This window comes from Babylonia areolata, chromosome 20 (genome assembly GCF_041734735.1).
Source record: "Babylonia areolata isolate BAREFJ2019XMU chromosome 20, ASM4173473v1, whole genome shotgun sequence".
Taxonomy (NCBI): Eukaryota; Metazoa; Mollusca; class Gastropoda; order Neogastropoda; family Buccinidae; genus Babylonia; species Babylonia areolata.
This window is the reverse complement of record NC_134895.1, coordinates 41706538-41722290: the sequence shown is the minus strand read 5'-3', so window position 1 is coordinate 41722290 and position 15753 is coordinate 41706538. Positions and strand designations below refer to the sequence as shown.

Genomic DNA, 15753 nt, shown 5'->3' with positions numbered 1-15753 from the left:
GTCATTGACAAAATCTGTAAAAAATCCTTCAGTAGGAAAACAATAAATGCTGCAGGTAAAAAAAAAAATCAAAAAATAAAAGGGTGGCTGTAGTAAAGCGACGGTTCTCCCTGGGATGCCCGATTCAGCACACAGAATCTGTTGTGTGTGTGTTGTGTGTGTGTATTTGTGTGTGTGTGTGTGTGTGCGTGTGTGTTTGTGTGTGTGTGTGTGTATTTGTGTGTGTGTTTGTGTGTGTGTATTTGTGTATGTGTTTGTGTGTGTGTGTGTGTGTGCGGAAGGGGCGGGCGGGATGGTTGGGGGGTTGGGAGTAGTGGGGTTGAGGGGGGGTTGTGTGTGTGTGTGTGTGCGTGTGTGCGTGTGTGTGTGTGTGTGTGAGCGTGAAAGTGTGTATATGTATATACTGCGAGCATGCGTGTCATGATGGGCACGACTGACTGTCATCATACATGTATTGTACTGCAATGTATTGTATTCCACGTTGCATTGCATGATATTAAATTATATTGCATTGCATTACATTGCATTGTATTGTATTGTATAGTCATTCGGATGAGACGATAAACCGAGGTCCCGTGTGCAGCATGCACTTAGCGCAGGTAAAAGAACCTACGGCAACAAAAAGGTTGTTCCTTGACAAAATTCTGTAGAAAAAAAATCCACTTCGATAGGAAAAACAAATAAAACTGCATGCAGGTAAAAAAAAAAAAAAAAAAAAAAAAAAAAAGGGGGTGGCGCTGTAGTAAAGCGACGCGTTCTCCCTGGGGGAGAGCAGCCCGAATTTCACACACAGAAATCTGTTGTGATAAAAAGAAATACAAATACAACTGTTGCATTACATTTGCATTGTATTATATTGTATTCCATTGCGTTGCATTGCATTATAGCACATTACATCACATTGCATTGTATTGCAGGTCTGCAGGAAGCGGGACCTACCACAGACCACCCCACCGGAGCGACAACACCACCACCAACACCAACAGCAACAACAACAGCAGCAGCAACATCAGCGGCGGCGGTGGTAGTAGTAGCAGTGGCGGCAGCAGTACTGGCGGCGGCGGGGGGCCGCACGGGGGGTCGCCCCCCGGGGGGACAGGAGGATCCCCCTCCCCCGCGCTGGTCGCCAACCTGCTGCTGTCCCCGCGCGTGCGCACCATCTCCATCCCCATCCCCCGGCCAGGTCCCCAGGCGGCGCCCGACCTGCCGGGTCCTTTTGTCCACAAGTCCGTGTCCCTGGCACGGGACTGTCTGGCCAAGGTGGGGTCTGGGCTGTGCTGTGCTGTGCTGTGTTGTATTGTGCTGTGTTGTGTTGTATTGTGCTGTGCTGTGTTGTGTTGTATTGTGCTGTGTTGTATTGTGCTGTGCTGTGCTGTGTTGTATTGTGCTGTGCTGTGTTGTATTGTGCTGTGCTGTGTTGTATTGTGCTGTGTTGTATTGTGCTGTGTTGTATTGTGCTGTGTTGTATTGTGCTGTGCTGTGTTGTATTGTGCTGTGTTGTGCTGTGCTGTGTTGTATTGTGCTGTGCTGTGTTGTATTGTGCTGTGCTGTGTTGTATTGTGCTGTGCTGTGTTGTATTGTGCTGTGCTGTGTTGTATTGTGCTGTGCTGTGTTGTATTGTGCTGTGTTGTGCTGTGTTGTATTGTGCTGTGTTGTGCTGTGCTGTGTTGTATTGTGCTGTGTTGTGCTGTACTGTGTTGTATTGTGCTGTGCTGTGTTGTATTGTGCTGTGCTGTGTTGTATTGTGCTGTGTTGTGCTGTGCTGTGCTGTGCTGTGCTGTACTGTACTGTACTGTGCTGTGCTGTGTTGTATTGTACTGTGCTGTGTTGTGCTGTACTGTGCTGTGTTCTGCTGTGCTGTGCTGTGTTGTATTGTGCTGTGCTGTGTCGTATCGTGCTGTGCTGTGTTGTATTGTGCTGTGCTGTGCTGTGTTGTATTGTGCTGTGTTGTACTGTGCTGTGTTGTGCTGTGCTGTGCTGTTGTATTGTGCTGTGCTGTGCTGTACTGTGTTGTACTGTGCTGTGCTGTGTTGTATTGTGCTGTGCTGTGCTGTGTTGTATTGTGCTGCGCTGTGCTGTATTGTGCTGTACTGTGCTGTGCTGTGCTGTACTGTACTCCTGTGTGTGTGTGTTTGTGTGTGTGTGTGTGTGTGTGTGTGTCTTGGCCGAGAGAGTGGGGATGTAACTTGGGCAAGACACTCTCCACTATAATCAAATTCTCGACCAAATAGTCGGGACAGCAGTCGCCTCCTCTGCTGTTCTGATGGTCATAGTCGGACACGACTATCATATATATATGGATTATCATTACTATCATTATTGTTATTATTATCATCATCAAGGTGGGGCTGACTGTCAGGCCCCGGGGGGACACCACTGATGAGGAGGAGGAGGCAGGAGGAGGGGGGAGTGAGGGCCAGGGTGGTGGCGGGGAAGAGAGGAAGAAGACGGTGCAGGGTGGGGTCGGTGTGCCCAGGCTGAAGGCTGCTGGTGGCAGTGGGGCCGTTCCGGAGCTGGTTCTGACAGCCCGTGGGCAGAGCTTGGAGAAAGGGTCCGGCGAGCAGAACAACCGCCACAACCATCACCACCACCAGCACCACCACAACAACAACCCGCACACCGCTCGCTCCAACACCGCCACCACCACCACCACCAACAACAACAACAACAACAACTCGTCATCCTCCTCCTCCTCGCACCAACACCATCCACCCTCCACCACCAATGACAGCAACCGCAGCAGCAACATCACCTCAACAGACGCCCGTGGCGGCGCGATGGGGGTGATGATGGCAGGAAGGGCAGACGCCACCAAGGGCAACAGCAGCAGCAGCGGCGGTGGAGGCGTTGAAGACCGCAGCGGAGGGACCACGCTGTACGTGCGTCGCCACCTGACGCCTGGCAAGAAGCGGGAGCTGGTGATGCGCCTGAGCGAGATGGCCCGGAGCGAGGAGGTGGACGTGGCCCACTCCCTGGCCCGAGGTGGTGGCCAGGGTGGGCGGAGGGGTGGTGGTGGAGGAGGAGGGGTAGAGGTGGAGGCGGAGGCGGACTCCTCCCTCTCCTCCTCCACCCTCGCCGCCCCTAGCATGCCGCCCATGATCATCATGTCGCAACAGCGGCTGGAGGAGCAGAGGAAACGCCTGGAGGAGTCTCAGGGGGCACAGGGGGCCACCACCACCTCCTCCTCCTCTTCCTCCTCCTCTCTCCTCCTCTTCCAACGCCCTGCCAACCACCACAACGGCGCCGACGTGGAACTCTACAACCTTGCCGCCAGGTCCTCCGTGCCGCCTCGCGGCAAGTCCCTATCCTCGCTCATCGCTTCCAACACCTACCACTACCACGGCCAGGCCCGCGCCAAGCTCCCCGCCCACAAGGAGGCCTCCCCCACCTCCTCCTCCTCCTCCTGCCCCACAGCAGGCGTCGACGCTTCTCCAGACAACCCTCCTCCTGCTCTTCTTCCTCAGTCTGCTGAGGTCCACGGCCACGGGCAGCAGCCAGCCTCCTCCTCGCAGGATCAGGCCAGGGAGGAGGGTGGCGGGGCTCAGGGTCCTCCCCACAAACCAGGAGAGGCGTCTTCTTCTTCTCCGGGTGAGACGCTCTTCACCAACGGGATCGTGGGCAAGACCATCCTGAGGGATGGCGGTGAGGACGGAGGAGGAGGAGGAGGGAAGACGGGGGTGGTGGTGGAGTCCCGTCCCCTCCTCCCGGGCCCCTCCTCCACCCCCGCCCCCACCACCCGGCCCCACCATGGCGGCCGCCGCCTCTCCGGGCGCCGCTCCTCCCTGAGGGACCGCGCTCCCTTCCACGGCGCCGGCAGCGACCCCGCTGCTTCCTCCTCCACCACCACCACCACCACCACCATCCAGCCCTTAACCCCCTCCACCCCTTCCTCACGGCCTCTCCACCGCTCCCACAGCTTCTCCTCCACCTCGGAGACGCCGACGACGGGGGCGACGGCGATGACGTCATCAGAACCCACGTTGGTGGCGTTGCCCGTGCTGACCATCACGGGTCTGCAGCGGGACAAGGCCACCACCAACACCTCCTCCACCACTGCCTCCCAAGCCGCGGGGGCGACCTCCTCTGCTGCCCCCTCCTCCTCCTCCTCCTCCACGGCTACCCCGGGTAGGCCCGGCGGGCTGAGCCAGCAGCGGCTGCAGATGGTGCAGGAGCTGGACGACCAGTGCGAGAAACTGCAGAGGCAGCTGAACATCAGTCTGTCCGTGCCCAGGAGGCCGCCCCTCTGGCAGGTAAGGACCTGGTCACTTGTGTAAACAAAGTGAGTCTATGTCTTGACTCGGTGTTCGGTTGTCTGTGTCTGTGTGTCCGTGGTAAACTTTAAGATTGACATTTTCTCTGCAAATACTTTGTCAGTTGACACCAAATTAGGCATAAAAATAGGAAAAATTCAGTTCTTTCCAGTCATCTTGTTTAAAACAATATTGCACCTCTGGGATGGGCACAAAAAAAAAAAATGAAGCCTAATTATATGCAAACTGCATTTACTGTTGTATTTATATTTTTTGTATTCTCTAAACTTGGCACTTTGATCTGATATTCTGACCCAACAACAAGAGCAGTCATTATTATCATTTTCTGTTCGAACAGGAACTTCTTTTGCTAAACATGGAAGTTTTATTTATTTTGCAAACGGTTTGGTGCAGATAGTAAGAAAGGGAAATTACTCTGTAATTTGCTTTAAACTGATCTTTCTGATCTTAAACATTACATTTTGAAATTATACTCAATACATAAAAAGCTTGGATTTTTTTTTAAGTGTATCACAAGTGAGTCTTGAAGGCCTTGCCTCTCTTGTTGTTGTTGTTTTGCTGTGTTTTACTGTGCTGGGTTGAGTAGTGTTATGTTATGCTTGGGTAAGGTTGGGTTGAGAGTGCGTGTATGTGTGTGTATGGATGTGTGTGACAGAGACACAGAGAGAGAGTATGCAAAATTCAGGTTTAACGTTTGATATCTCTTGCACTCAAGGCACAAAAGATTTGAAAGGAAGCGTCACCATCAATCACCATTATTATCGTTATTTTCACGTAGAGACTACAAAATGTCCCAAATGCTGGTGACTGGTGTCCATATTCTATATCTAGCATTCTAACTTTCGCGTGAGCATGTGGGTGTTCGCGGATATATGCCTGGGGCATGATAATGCCTGATGTGAAGTGCGAATCGGTGAAAGCCACAACTGTTAGTTTATGTGTTATGCCTGCAAGTTTTTTCTGTGGGGGATTTTTACTGGGTGATTTAGGAAGTCTTCTTCTTTTTTTTACGCCTATTACGATAATTATGTCAGTTGCCCGCTTTTTGTTGTTGTTGTTGTTACTGTTGTTGCTTTTTTTGTTGTTTTTTTAGGCCTTTTTTCTTCTTTTTTGTGCTTTGTTTTTGGTTGGGGTTTTTGTTTTGGGGGGTGGGGGTGGGGGGAGGAGGCTGGTTTTCTTCTTGTTAAATGGTCAACGCCAGAGGCTTTCTTCTCGCCGTGTTTCAGCACGGCCCTGTGACCCAAACCACGCCCATCAGCCGCTCGGACGTGGAGACCCACCTGCAGTGCGTGGCTCTGGGCGGGGAGGGTCGCCCCGGGGACAGGAACTCCTCCTCCACCTCCTTCCTCTCGCACCTGGCGGCCCCCCGGGGCGGGGGCAAGGCCCTGAGTGACGTGGAGGAGCTCAGCGTGCAGGAGGGAGGAGGAGGAGGTGGAGGGGGGCTCACCGACCGGTCCCACCCCCGTCCAAACGAAGAAGAGGAGGAGGAGGAAGACGACGATGACGACGACGACGACGACGAAGCCGTGAGAGGATGGGAAACGGACGAGAGCGACGGTGAGGCCGAGACGGGTCCGGAAGGAGGGGAGGAGGCACGGTCAGCAGCAGAGACTTTTCAGAACGTCAGAGACTCTGCTGCCGTCGCTGATGCCACTGCTTCCTCGGAGGACCAACACCACCACCCCTACCCCAATCCTCACGGTGTCAGTCCTTCGAAGAACGTGCCCACCACCACCACCACCACCACCACTCAGGACGTCAACAACAACAACGACGACGGCGGCGGTGGTGGTGGTGATCCTGGAAGAAGACAGGCATCGACCTCAGCGGCCGTGGCCCAGCATCCGGCTCCTCACAGCTCTTCCTCCTCCTCCTCAGACCCCGTCCTCCACAGCGTGAAGGAGCCGCGCTACCAAGGCTTCTCCTCCAAGGTGCCGGAGCACGAGGGCCGAAGCCAGTTCCACTACGTGCACCCCCCGCAGGGCAGGCTGGGACCCTACCACCACCAGGGGCAGGGACAGGGGCCGCCCGAGGAGGCGCGGGAGATGAAGTACCGTGTGCTCAAGGCCCTCGACCAGGACGTCTACTGCGACTTCCAGCACCGCAAGTACCGCAACTCCACCGGAGCTGCTAACGGCGCTGGTGGTGGCGGCAGTGGTGGTGGTGGTGGTGGTGGCACCCCGGCGACCGGAGGAGGAGCCGCCACTCCCGTGTCAGGCAGGTGGAACAAAGAGGAGGACCGGCCCCGCGTGCACTTCTACAAGGTCAAGGTCAACGGGGACACGTAGTCAGGAAGGATGATGATGATGTGGATGCTTGTATATATATATATATATATATATATATATATATATATATATATATATATATCGTCTGTCTTCGCGGTCAGAGGCCTCTAACTCTAAGCGCTTTGCATTATTCGCACAATAGGCTGCCTGCCTGGATAGAGCCAACTGACATCTGAATGGATGTTATAGACACTTACATAGCGCCTATCCTCGGCCGGAGACCACAGCACTTTTATTGCACAACAGGCTGCCTGCCTGGGTAGAGCTGACCGACAGCTGAATGAATGATATTGACACTTATGATTATATAGCGCCTATCCTCTGTCGGAGACCACAAGCTCTTTGCGCTTTTCATTATTTGCACAACAGGCTGCCTGCCTCGGCTAGAGCCGACTCACAGCTGAATGAATGATATGGACACTTATGATTATGGCGCCTGTCCTCGGTCGGAGACCAAGCTCTAAGCGCTTTACAAAACATGGAGTCATTATTTGCACAACAGGCTGCCTACCTACCTGGGTAGAGCTGATTGACAGCTGCCATTGGGCGTTCATCATTCGTTTCCTGTTTCATTCAGTCCATATATATATATATATTCGAGTGAACATAATTCTGTGCCTTTGCCATGTCATAACATGTACTGGTAACGAAGACTGTCAGAATAACGAACTGAGTTGAATGAATGAATGAATGATATCGATTATATATATATATATCTTTGTCTATCTGTATATATGTGAGACAGTTGAGCTTCCAAAATCAGGAACCAAGACATGATTTAGAAACAATATCGATGAGTAGTCAGTTTCTTTTGGTGCACTTTTTTTTCCCGACACGTTAGAATTATCATGAAGTCAACAGACTGCACTTTGGTGATGGTATATATCCTGTTATGTACAAGAAAAGAGATGATTAATTTCGTAGAATGTAATGAGGTACATTAACAAATGTCGCTGAAGATGCCATTTTCAGTAAAAGGGTTACTACTTTTATACGTGTCTCAACAAAGACGATAGCGTTTATCGAATAACGAATAACAGTAGGCTATATTGGACTTTGCTGCTTCGGTGTCCACTCAGACAGCTACTGAACGTTTACGGGATGAATGAATTTTAGCGGGAGACGTACGCTTGGTGAGAGAGAGAGAGAGAGAGAGAGAGAGAGAGAGAGTAATGCGACACTGTCAACGATTAACTAAATATTATCCCGTGAAATGCATCATGACGTATTCAGTTCACTTTTGGTCAAGGTCTCCTTCCGCACGTAACGTTCAGACTGTGACGCAACGGTTTGTATAATATAGAAAGGATGCCTTACCTACTTGTTGTATGTTAATGTAAATATACCACCTGCGTACGTTATGATATAAACAACTAGCATTCTAACATTGAAAAGTGATATTTGCCAACATAAATTACTCAGTTGTCTGTGGAAACTAATGTTGAGCTGTTTATCAAAGTCGAGTATATAATAGTATTATTACCAGCCTTTAAAAAAAAAAAAAATCGTGTCATATACCTCGGGGAGAAAACATACGAACAATTAAACCTGACATTAACTCACTCAGTACGGCCAGTCCTCTCTTCTCCTCCACACAGACCCCTCGGATGTCCAGTGGGTGTCTGAATGACCCAACCTTTAGTTTCCGTCGTCAGAATTGTGGTATTCTTTGTCAACATTCACCTCTTCAGAAAAAGAGCCTTCCGCTTGCAATATTTTGATGATGGTAATTGGGGTGAAACGCTGTTAGGGTCGTCTCTTTCGCCGTTCGTATGGAAAGAGTTAAATTACCAGAATTATGCATACTGATCAACAGACATGAAAATGAGTCGAGAAGACTGGGACAGGAGGGAAGGGAGGGGTGGGGGTGGGGGGGGTTACTTTGGAATTTTGATGAGCAAAAAATTAATTATCGATTTGGCCATGTACAATATAATATTGCTTGGAATCTCATGGAAGGACAGAAAGACCAATGACTTTGTCAAGAGCCAAATAACTATGCTAGCGGGCCCACTGGAACCACTCTTAGCAGTGGTCAAAAGGAGGAAGCTGTCACGGTTCGGGCATGTGACACGCCACAATTCACTGCAAAAGACAGTTCTACAGGGAACGCTAGAGGGTGGTAGGCGAAGAGGGAGGCAAGCCAAATGCTGGATGGACAACATCAAGGAATGGACCAATATGGATAGCGCTACGCTGACACGACAGGCAGAAGATAGAACCGGATGGCGTCGTCTGACTACGGAATCGTCCCTCATGTCTCCTCTACGCCCATCCCGGGCAGGAGAATGAATGGAATGGAATGGAATATAATATACATTTTGCCTGTGCAGTGTTACATTAATTGAAAGCCGATGTTATGTTACATTCCGTATTCTATATTAACCCCCCCACCCACCCACCCACCACGTTCAATGACTGGGCCTCGGAGTGTAACGTTATAAACCGCTCCCCCCCTTTTTTTTATTTTTATTTTTAAAATTTTTTTTAATCACGTGCAGAGTTTACACTGTGCACGCTGTCCTGTTAATAATAACATGCCACCTCAGTCTTTCATGCATTCAGCGCGCTCTTTGCGACTATTAAGAATGGCATGCGGCGACATGACATTTTATATTCTTCGAAACTTACTGCACTGCACTGCATTGCATTGCAGAACTGTCATTGAAATTATGCCTGGTTCACCGCGTCTGTATCGGGCAGCGTGGACAAAGGCAGTAGAAGTGGAAATACTTTTTTCTTTTTCTTTTTTAATAATCGATCCGTTCAGTTCAGTTTCACGAAGAGGTTTTGATTGGAAGTATACATGCTTTGATTTTATTTTTGAACGATCGAGTTCCTGCTGACCGCACAGGGAAAGGACGTTGTGCTGTGTTGTGTTGTGTTGCGTTGCGTTATGTTGTGTTGCGTCGACGTTCTGGACTGTGGGGAACTGGTGTTGTGGGGAAGGGAGAGGGGTTGTGCTGGTGTAAGGTAGGGGAGTAGGGGGTTGTGTCGGGGTGGGTGGGGGTTGTTGGACGGGCTGTTGAAAGGGTTGGTTGGTTGGTTGGTTGGCTGGTTGTACGGGGTGGTTGTCGGATAGGGGGTAGTTGTTGGTAGGATGGTTAATTGTGGAGGTGGGGGTGGTGGGGTACTTTGGGGTAGGGGTTCGTACTAGTGATTTCTGGTGTGTAGGCTATATTGTTTTTTGGGGGGTTAGGGTGGTTTTGTTTTGGAAAGAGGGTGTGTTTTTTTGTGTTTGTTGTTGTTGTTGTTGTGTGTGTGTGTGTGTGTGTGTGTGTGTGTGTTACTTTTTTAGGTTGGGGATGGGGGAAGGGGGGGGGGCGCGGTAATTTTTTTCGGGGGTTCAGGGGAGGAACTTGAGCGGTTCGGGGGAGATGATGTTATGTTGTTGGGGGTAGGCTACATTTTGTGGGGCGGCAGGGGAGGAAGTATGTTGTGTTGTTTGGAGGTGGGCGTGGGGGGCGGTGAGGAGGGGTGTGGGAGGGGGTTTAGGTGGGTTATACTATTGTTTGGGAGGTTATACGTGTGGAGAGGGGAGAGTGGGTGGGTGGTATGCATGCAGTTTTGTTGTGTTGTTGGATGTGTTTGCTGTGTAATCTTTGCTTTTTTTTTTCTCAAGGTCTGACTAAGCGCTTTGGGTTACGCTGCTGGTCAAGTATCTGTTTGGCAGATGTGGTGTAGCGTATATGGATTGGTCCGAACGCAGTGACGCCTTCTTGAGATACTGATACTGAAATCAACAGCGTAGATATGGCAAATAATGATATCATGATCATCATCATATTTCGTTTAACGCGTCAACTAATTTTTTAATCCCAACCTTTGGCCTCGCCTGCGCTTGTAAAAAAAAAAAAAAGTAGTGGGTTTGTCATTTTGTAGGCAGGTACCTGTTCGTTGGTAATTTGCACTTACTTCAGCTTTTTACCCAACGAAGACACGCAACGGGAACAGAACACGAGGAACTCGTCAATCGAGCCGTGCTGTTTGGACATTTGCGTTCACTTTTTTTTCTGACGACGTCACATACAACCACTCCCCCCACCCCCACCCCCCCGGCACTTTTCTGACGTCACTCACAGTTACCTTTTCTGACGTCACTTCCTGTCACTTTTCTGACGTCACTCACTTTTCGACGTCACTTCCTGTCACTTTTCTGACGTCACTCACTTTTTGACGTCACTTCTTGTCACTTTTGTGACGTCACTCACGGTTACCTTTTCTGACGTCACTCACAGTTACCTTTTACTGACGTCACTCAGCTACCTTTTCTGACGTCACTTCCTGTCACTTTTCTGACGTCACTCACTTTTTGACGTCACTTCTTGTCACTTTTCTGACGTCACTCACTTTTGACGTCACTTCTTGTCATTTTGTGACGTCACTCACTTTTGACGTCACTTCCTGTCACTTTTCTGACGTCACTCACTTTTTGACGTCACTTCTTGTCACTTTTCTGACGTCACTCACTTTTGACGTCACTTCTTGTCATTTTGTGACGTCACTCACGGTTACCTTTTCTGACGTCACACTTTTTTTTGGCGGGGGGGGGGCTTGTTTTTTTTGTTTAGTTTTTTTGTTTGTTTTTTAAGGCACTTTTGTGAGTGTCAGGGGGAAATAATTTCATTTTCATCGCAAACGATAAAACTGTATTGTTTTTAGTCATGATTGTAATACATCTGTATTGTGCCTGTTGTTAGTGAGAGTGTGCTGGGCGGGGTAATAGAACTGCAGACTTTGCGAGAAATCTAAAAGTAATAAATCTGCCAATCTCACTCACGACACTGTGTCATGGAGACGGTACATCGACCTGCTTTGGAAAGAGGTGTGTGTGTGTGAGTGTGTGTGTGTGTGTGTGTGAAAGAGAGAGCGAGAGAGAGAGAGAGTGTGTGTGTGTGCGTGCTTGCGTGCGTGTGTGTGTGTGCGTGCGTGTATGTGTGTGTGCGTGCGTGCATGCATGCATGCGTACGCATGTGTGTGCGTGTGTGCATGCGTGATAGCGTGTGTGGTCCTAGCATCGTGACTGCGTCGGTATGTTTTCGTCATCTGTGTAGGGCAGGAGATAGAGGAGGATACTGGAAGTCGGTTGTTGACATTGATGATGATGATGATGATGGTGATAACGTTCGGTAGCGCTGTTTCACAGCGGTTTGGTGTGTGCAGAGCACTGGCGTAACAGCCTAAAACTAGCCCCAGCTGGATTTTTTTTTTTTTTTTTTTTTTTAACCACGACATCGTTCTAGGAGGTTGGCTTCGAAATGACTCCCAAGGTCATTTATGACTGTTGATCAACCGAACCCCAGTTGAAGACTACCCAATTTGTACAGGTTTAAGCAAGTTATATGAGAAATGAAGGTTGAGGTAGGGAGAGGGGGCTGATCTTGACTCCGACGACGACGATGATGATGATGATAAATGATATGGATACTCATATAGCGCCTATCCTCGGTCCGAGACCAAGCTCTAAGCGCTTTACAAACTCGGGGTCATTTGCACAACAGGCTGCCCATTGGGTACAGTCGACTGACGGCTTCCAGTGAGCGCTCTTCAATCGTTTCCTGTGTCATTCAATCAGATTTCAGGCACGCACACAAACACACCCAGACAGACATGTAACATTTTACGTGTATGGCCGTTTTGTTTATGTACCCCGCCATGTAGGCAGCCATCCTCCATTTCTGGGGGTGTGCATGCTGGGTATGTTCTCGTTTCCATAATCCACCGAACGCTGACATGGATAACAAGATCGTTAACGTGCGTATTTGATCTTCTTGCGTGCGTATACACACGAAGTGGGTTTAGGCACTAGCGGGTCTGCATATGTGTTGACCTGGGAGATCGGAAAAATCTCCACCTTTTACCCACCAGGCGCTGTTACCGAGATTCGAACCCGGGACCTTCAGATTGAATGTCCAACGCTTTAGCCATTTGACTATTGCGCCTGACTAGCCTTTAATGATGCCCCACCCCTCCCAGGCCCCCTTACTTCCCTCCCTCCAAAACATCTGAACGGAAGCAAATGTTGAAGTGTTTCGCTACACTGAGAGCGCCACCAATCTTCCCCCCCCCCTCCCCCCCTGCCTGCAGTTTTATTTGTTTTTCCTATCGAAGTGGATTTTTCCACAGAATTTTGCCAGGGGCAACCCTTTTATTGCCGTGGGTTCTTTTGCGTGCGCTAAGTGCATGCTTGCACACGGGATCTAGGTTTATCGTCTCATCACAATGACTAGCGTCCAGACCACCGTTCAAGGTCTAGTGGAGATGGAGAAAACACTGGCGACTGCCGGTGTGATTCGAACCAGCGCGCTCAGATTCTCTCGCTTCCCAGGCGGACACGTTACCTCCAGGCCAACACTCCACTTCACCCCATGCAATGTCTATTTATAGATGGGCTACGATGGACGCAACATATACTGCACATCGAGCGGTCATTTTTGAAAGCTGCATCATGCACACTCAGGCACCAACCCCGAAAACCATGCCTAAGTACTCTTCACGATCTTCTCTGCATCGGTTCATTTTTTGAGATAGGTAACAAAGACATCGTCAGCAGAACGTGTATACAATCTTCTGAAGTCACAAACACGGATGACACTTTTTGGTGCGAAAATAGATTGATACTTGAACACTTGAATAAAAGCCATGTTGCCCAAATTGCAAAGACGTTTTATGTTCAGACTGCTCATTCTTGGTTCTTTTCTTCTTCTCAAAACACGACTTGCTGACTTTGTGCATTGTGACTTAATTAGATCGTTCCGCACCATGGAAGCCCTTTACGACGATCAGGCCAAAATATTATCATATCTCCAACCATAAAGGAAACTGGCAGATGCAAGCTTTACGAAAACAAAATAAGTGATTCACTGAAGTGATACATATTCGCCACCGTTGGCCCTGCTATTCTTCGTCAGTGTGAATCTTTTCACCGACTACTTTGCAGCACTAAGATTGGATGGGTTTATGGCTAGCACCTCTAGGTCATGCTGCAAATTGAGGTTTTCATTTCAGAAAACGACAGCAATTTTTTTTTTTTTTTTAATCCTGCAAAGCTGATATATATCGACAGCAAATTTTGAAACTGCAAACTGAAATGTGTTGACCAGCTGGTTTCAATGTCCCGTTCGTCTCCGTGTGAAGAGGACAAATGTCCCATTTGGGTGAGTCCGTCGGACATGAGATATTTCGTCCGATTGTTGTCTGCAAAAAAACAACAACAAAAACAACAAAACTTCCCATCGCTGTCCAATTTTTGTGCACCCATGTAGTGTTAATAACACGTAGCACTGATAAACCTGCCGATAATAACACGCAGCGCTATTGACTTCTTTGATTCACCGTCAGATACTAATATGGAAACAAAAAACAGTGTTGATAAAATTTATAAACAGAGACATAACAATAACACAAGGAAATTTGCTTTCAGTTTTAGGGTTACTAACGACTGGAATAAACTAACCACTAACATCAAGTATGCTTCCAATACCAACAACTTCAAGAACCTTATCGATAATCACAAAATTTTAAAAGACATTTGGTTTGACTATGATGGTCCAAGATAATTGTAACTGGGTCTACTTAGAATTCATAAATGAAACGGGGCGTAAAAAGCCGTGAGGCTACGATGACCAACATCAGCCCCTAACCTGAACCTGAACCTGAAGTATATGGTAACGCTTTCGACACGCTCCCCGTGTATCAAAATTCAAAAGCCAATCTGAATAGAAAACTCTGACGAATCTGTAGTCTGACGTAACTGAAATGTGACGTTACCTTTCACGTAAAACAGACAAAACTTGTTGCAAAAATAACCGCGTCGCGACGATTCCCATCAACAAGACTCAGCAGCTACTTGACATGAGCCACAGAAGCAAGTGATTAGGGGACACAGCTGCTTGCAGAACCGCGACTATGGTACTTGTTCAACAGAAAGCATGTCTGACTCTGTGCTGAAACCCAGCGGCCGATCTGAATACAAGTAGGCCAAGACATGGCTCCCAAAGTGAGGACCGGGAGACCTGAGCGTAAGTACCTTTTTTTTTCTTTCTTTTTTTTCCTTTTTTTTTTTTTTTTTTTTTGCTCACGTGTCTGGAAAAAAAAAAGGTGTTTCGATTGTTCGATTAATAAAACCATTCGATTTTGATGAATGAACATTTGAAAAATTTCATACGCATGTACGCAACCCTAAACTATTTCTGTATTAAGAAGGGGAACCCCCCCCCCCCAAAAAAAAAAAAAAAAAAAAAAATAAAATAAAGCAAATTAAATCAAATTCAAACTGGCGTGTAGAAAACTGGAAAAAAGAGAGAGATCCCCAATTTTTCACGTCTTTCAGTTGAGCCAGTCAAATGTGGCGGTCCCTGTGTGTGTGTGTGTGTGTAGGGGGGTGGGGGGGGGGGGAAGCCCCTTTTGACACAGCTCCAGCCTTCATAGACCATGCTCGTGGGGGGAGAGGTGGGTAAATAGGAGAGAAAGCTTGTGGAAGCTCCTGCTTGAAAGGGGGTGGGGTTGGATTTGACCAAAGTCACTTTCTCTAGATATACCTTATCAACTCCAAATTAGAAAAAAATACGATTTCTCTAAGGCTAAGAGGGGATTTAATAGAAACATACAAAATGTTAAATTGCTATAATGAAGTCAATGTGAACAATATTTTTAGAATGTCAGATTATGAGAGTACAATAAATCCAATGATGAAAATTTGTAAAGAGCACTGTAATACAAACCTAAGGAAAAATTCATTAGCTAATAGAACTGCACAAATATGGAATGCACTACCAATCGAAACTAAACTTGCACAATGACTTTGATGAGTGATTGACAGAACATGTAAAAGAAAAACATATGTATCCCACAAATAAAAGGAGACCGATATTGAAGGGGACATAAAAAAAAAAGGCCGAGAGGCCTAGGCAGTCAAACGCCAGTCCCTACACTACTACTACTACTACTACTACTACTACTATAATGACAAAGCACTACAGGGAAGAGCACAGGAAGATACAAACGTTTCCACGGTCGTTTTATTGTTTTGTCTTTTATTCATTTTCCACATTTTCAAAATTGCATATCAACAGCAGTTATTTTCGTATTTTTAGTTAAAGTAATAAATGACGCTGCTCAGTACGGCAGCTAGGCTACATTAATGCAGAAATGTCTGCCAAGAATAACAATAATTATTCTGTAATGGAATACCA

The 15753-nt window shown here is 48.0% G+C and overlaps 1 protein-coding gene across 1 annotated transcript in view; it reads left to right on the top strand.

Annotated features, from left to right (window-relative positions):
• The window catches only part of LOC143294990 (uncharacterized), a 30474-nt gene extending 22251 nt beyond the window's left edge, over positions 1-8223 (top strand). Inside the window, exons 3-5 of the mRNA XM_076606523.1 lie at positions 918-1260; positions 2343-4250; positions 5498-8223. Coding sequence (XP_076462638.1) covers positions 918-1260; positions 2343-4250; positions 5498-6559 — 3313 coding nt within the window. The 3' untranslated portion in view covers positions 6560-8223. The remainder of the gene's footprint in view (positions 1-917; positions 1261-2342; positions 4251-5497) is intronic.
• The last annotated feature ends 7530 nt before the right edge of the window (positions 8224-15753 follow it).